This window comes from Penaeus monodon, chromosome 10 (assembly GCF_015228065.2).
Source record: "Penaeus monodon isolate SGIC_2016 chromosome 10, NSTDA_Pmon_1, whole genome shotgun sequence".
In the NCBI taxonomy this organism is placed as follows: domain Eukaryota; kingdom Metazoa; phylum Arthropoda; class Malacostraca; order Decapoda; family Penaeidae; genus Penaeus; species Penaeus monodon.
In genome coordinates this window covers 14,779,797-14,784,796 of record NC_051395.1, presented here as the reverse complement: position 1 = coordinate 14,784,796, position 5,000 = coordinate 14,779,797, and the positions used below count along the sequence as shown (strand labels likewise).

General features: G+C 17.2%; 1 protein-coding gene across 4 annotated transcripts in view; it reads right to left on the bottom strand.

Moving 5' to 3' along the window:
• The window catches only part of LOC119577876 (peptidyl-glycine alpha-amidating monooxygenase B-like), a 101,171-nt gene that overhangs the window by 7,514 nt on the left and 88,657 nt on the right, over positions 1 to 5,000 (bottom strand). For 2 of the 4 annotated variants that reach the window (XM_037925503.1, XM_037925502.1), the window contains one exon: positions 3,366 to 4,248. The exons of the other annotated variants lie outside the window; for them this stretch is intronic. In XM_037925503.1, the coding sequence (XP_037781431.1) occupies positions 4,166 to 4,248 (83 nt within the window). In that variant the 3' untranslated portion in view covers positions 3,366 to 4,165. Of the gene's footprint in view, positions 1 to 3,365; positions 4,249 to 5,000 lie in introns of those variants that run through there. 4 annotated transcript variants of the gene reach the window in all.

Here is a 5,000-nt window from a genome sequence, read left to right as displayed (position 1 = left end):
ATTTCTATTGATATATAATATTTTTATATATGTTTTTATATAATATATTTTTCTATATATATATATATATTTTAAAATATTTACCAAACCTTTTTTATATATATTTTTATTTTTTATAATTATATAAAATTTTTATATATTTTATGTATTTTTATAAATTTTTTCTTAAAATTATATATATTTTATATAAAATATATATATAAATTGTTATATAAAAAATTATAAAATATATAATTTTATTTATAATATATATTTTATATATGAATATATATTATATTAAAATAATAAAAAATTGTATATATTATAATTATAAAATAAATAAAAAGAAAATATAAGAAATATAAAATATAGAAAAAAATATAAAAAAAAAATTATAATATAAAAATTAAATATATAATATATATAATATATAATAATAAAATCTATATTTTAAAAATTGATAATAGATAATATAAAATAAATAATTTTATAAATAATTAGATTATAAAAATATAAATATAATATATATAGAGATTAAAAATATATATATTTTTATATATATAATATATTAAAAATATATCTATATTATTTTTATATAAAATTTTTTTATTAATTTTAAAAAATTTTAAAATATTTTTAATATAATCTTATTTTATAATAATATATTTTAAAATATATATATAAATTTTTAATATATATATATTTTTTTATTTATATTATATTATATATAATAATATAATATATATATATATTTTTTTATTAATTATTTTATATATGTATTTTAAAAAATTAAAAAATAATATTTTATAAATATAAAATATATATATATATAAAATAAAATAAATATAAATATATATTAAAATATATAATATTTTATAGGATTAATATATTTATAAATATATAAAATATTTTATATAAATTTTAAAGATTTTAAATTAAATATATATATATAAAATATATTTAATTTTTTTTTTTAAATATATAATATATATATATATAATATATATATATAATATAAATTTAAATTTTAATTGTATATATATATATTTTTTATTTTATATATATATTATTTTAATTAAAATTTTAGTTTAATATATTATATATTAAAATTTTTATATGTATAATATTTTTATATTTTATTATATTTTAAAATATTTTATATAAAATATATATATATATGTATAGAAACTATATATTTATTTAAAATAAAATTAATTTTAAAATTTTATATATATATAATTTAATTTTAGATAAAAATTTTAAAATATTATGATATATATGTATATATTGTTTATATAAATTTTATATGTATATATATATATTATATTTATATATTAAAAAAAAATAAAAAAATATATATTTAAAATCAAATTTTTATAAATTTTTATATATATTATATATTATAAAATAAAATATATATATATATATATTATATATTATATTATATATAATAATAATATAAATATTTATATTATAGATAACCAAAAATTAATTTTTGATAAATATATTTTTTTTTTTTTTTTTTTTTTTTGTTTTATTTTTTTTTGTTTGGGGTGGTTTTTTGTTTGGGTTTTTTGTTTTTTGTTTTTTTTTTTTGGGTTTTATTTTGATAATTAAAAAAAAATATTATATTATTAAAATAAATTTAAAATAAATATTTATTAACCCTTTTAATATTTTATAAATAAAATTTTAAAAATTTTTAAAAAATAAATATTTAGAAAAAATAAATTATATACATAACTAATTAAAGGGGAATAATGAGTATATTATAAAAACAACCCAATTTAAAAATTCTTAAAAAATGGATCTGTTTTTGGTGGTGTTTTTTTGTTCGTTGGTTTGTTGTTTTAAAAATTTTTTTGGTTTCCTTTTTGTTTGTGTTGTTGGTGTTGTTGTTTGGGTGGGTGGTTTTTTTGTTTTAGGGGTTTTTGTTAATTTTTTAAATTAAAGTTTCTGAGCATGGGGTTAAGGGGGAAAAAAAAAAAAAAATTTAATTGGGGCATTTTTCCATTTTTTGTTTTTTTTTTTTTTTTAATTTTAACTTTTTTAAATTTTTTTCCAAAAAAAAAAAAAAAAAAAAAAAAAAAAAAATTAAACATTATTATATATATAATAATTATAAAATTAGTATAAATTTTTATAAAAAAAATTTTTTATTCTTTAATATTTAATAATTTAATAAAATTATATCTTTTCTTCTGAATTTTTCATTATTTATCAAAATTTAAAGACTTGAAAACCCTCCTTTAACATAAACCAAAAAACAAAACTTAATTTTTTATTTCTTTGCATCCCCGTTTTTCAAACAAAAATGGCAACCCTTTAAAAAAAGGAATTTCTTTTCCCCAAAAAGTAATTAAATTTGGAATTGAAAATTAATTTTTAATTTAAGTTTGTTTTTGAATTGACCCCTTAAAAAAAACCCCAAAAAAAAGGAAAAATTTATTGGTTTAAATTCCCTCATTCCCATTTTTTTTTTTTTTTTTTTTTTAAAATTTCATTTTTTTTTTTTTTCGTTAAAAAAAAAAAAAAAAAAAAAAAAAAAAAAAAAAAAAAAAAATAAAAATAAATAAAAATAATTTTTTTTTTTTTTTTTTTTTTTTTTTTTTTTTTTTTTTTTTTCCCCCCCCCCCGTTTAAAAAACCTTTCCCCCAATTTTTTAACAAAAAAAAAAGAAAAAAGGTTCCCTTTTTTTTAGCCCAAAATTAAAAAAAAAAAAGTTTAACAAAATTCCCCTTTAACAGTTTTTCCCCAAAAAAAAATTCCTTGGAAAATTTTTCCCCTTTAAAAAAAAAACCAAATTTTTGTTTTTTGCCCAAAAAAAATTTTTAAATATATATATATATAATATATATATATTAATATATAATATAATATTATATAATTATATATATATATTATTTTATTTGTAAAATATATTATATATATTATATTAATATTATATATATTATATATATATCTATATTATTATAATATATATATATATATAATATATATATATATATTTAATAGTCACATAAGAAACAGTCCATAATCAATAAACAGAAAGACAAAATACTAATATCATTTTGATTTACAATTCAATGTCCCAAGTTTTCAAACAAACAATGAGCAAGCTATGTATATAAACAGTTTATATTTCTTCCTCTAAATGGCAGTAATTAAATACTATGAGAAACTAAATGAATAATATAACCTTTTTACTGAAGATTTTTCATATGATGAATATGTACCATAATACAAAATTATTTATCCATTAATCTGCAAAATAAGGAAACTATGTAAATAATTTGCATAATTACATGCAGTAAAAGCTCCATTTCTGAATCAGAAAATTTATTTCAACCTACAAGACAAATAAGAATAAGGTAATGAGAAGCCAATTTAAAGGTAACACTTTATGTACTGTGCTTACATCTGCTACTAAAATAAATAACAACAAATAAAGCCAGTATGTACTGTGTTTACAACTGCTACCAAAATAAATAACAAATACTTCCAGTATAACTTCCATAACAAAAAAAAGAGTTCCTATTAGCATTAACAAGTACATCATACAGTTCCAGTCCTGAATACCCCTACACATTGTTAGCACTACAGTATTATGAAAGAAGTGAAATGAAAATACCTCTCACTCATCAATACACCAGACCTCTACAATTAGGGAATAAAATCCCACTACATCCAGTAAATATCAAAACTAAATACATTGGCATTACCATCTAAAGACTAATATCCCTGCACAAATTGTGAGTGTTTGCTAAGTAAAATGAACCAAGCAGATCAGTAAAAATAAATTAATCCTTCACTATAGATCTCTCAGAATTCCCCTGAACTCATTCAGTTGATAAAATAAGTTAACAGAAAAGTTTGCTTTTACACGAACTGTCTATCACTGTGGTTGTATAAGTGTGTTTTCAATCTCTATCATCATTGCTGTCATTCTAAATAAATATGTAAATATTACAACAATAATCATCAAATAAAATTTATGGTAATTACACTAAAATTTTGAAAACATAATGGAACAGCATTACAGAAGAGATTCTCCACGTAAAAGTAAAACAGCATAATAAGATGACTTACTGACCTAACTACAAACCACCTATACTTAAAACAAAATAAACAAGTACATGTAAAAATAATAATAACAAAATGGACACTAATAACACAAGAATACTTTCTAATTTAGAGTGAATGTGAGGAGGCTGCCAATCCTCTCAAAGAAACCTGGAGGTCTTGTGGTTGGGGCAGGACCGCTTTCGTCTGGGATAAAATATACAGAAGAGAAAAATTCACAAAAAAGCCTCTGGCTGAAATATCTAATCTCAATATACCTCATTACTGTTTTTTCTTTCTTTCTTTTTTCTATTTTATAGAATATCAAAAAGGTCCCCTTTAACTGGGCTATCTAATATCTAATCATATTATATCTCACTTTTTTCCTTTTCTTTCCTCTAAGCAAGCATATCATGCACACAAAAATAAAAACGGGGTGCAAGGCAACTAAGATATACATATATATATATATATATATATATATATATATATATATATATATATATATATATATATATATATATATAACATATATACACATTGTTATACAAATGAATTTACATAAACCGTACCACATAGAAAAAAAAAGAAGTTACCATCACCCTTTCTTTGGAAATCAAAATTTTTCAAAATTACGATGCAAATGTGAGAAAAAAGTAATGAAGAAAAGATAACAACCTGAAGTGCTCAATAATTTCTATGAGTAACAACCCAACCAAACACCACCTTGTCTAAATCGTGCGTGTTACTATAGATATATAGAAGGTATATACTCACAACTTTGTGTGAATTTATGAGAGGACTGGAAAGCTAATTATCTTCTGGAATATTCATGTAACACAAAATCAAAATAAGTAAAAACATAATTCTAAACTGACTCTGCAAATCTTTTTAAAACCAAATGCCCATTCTGTTTTAAGTCAATTTCATAAATTAAATTAAAATGTTTGTTCATCAAA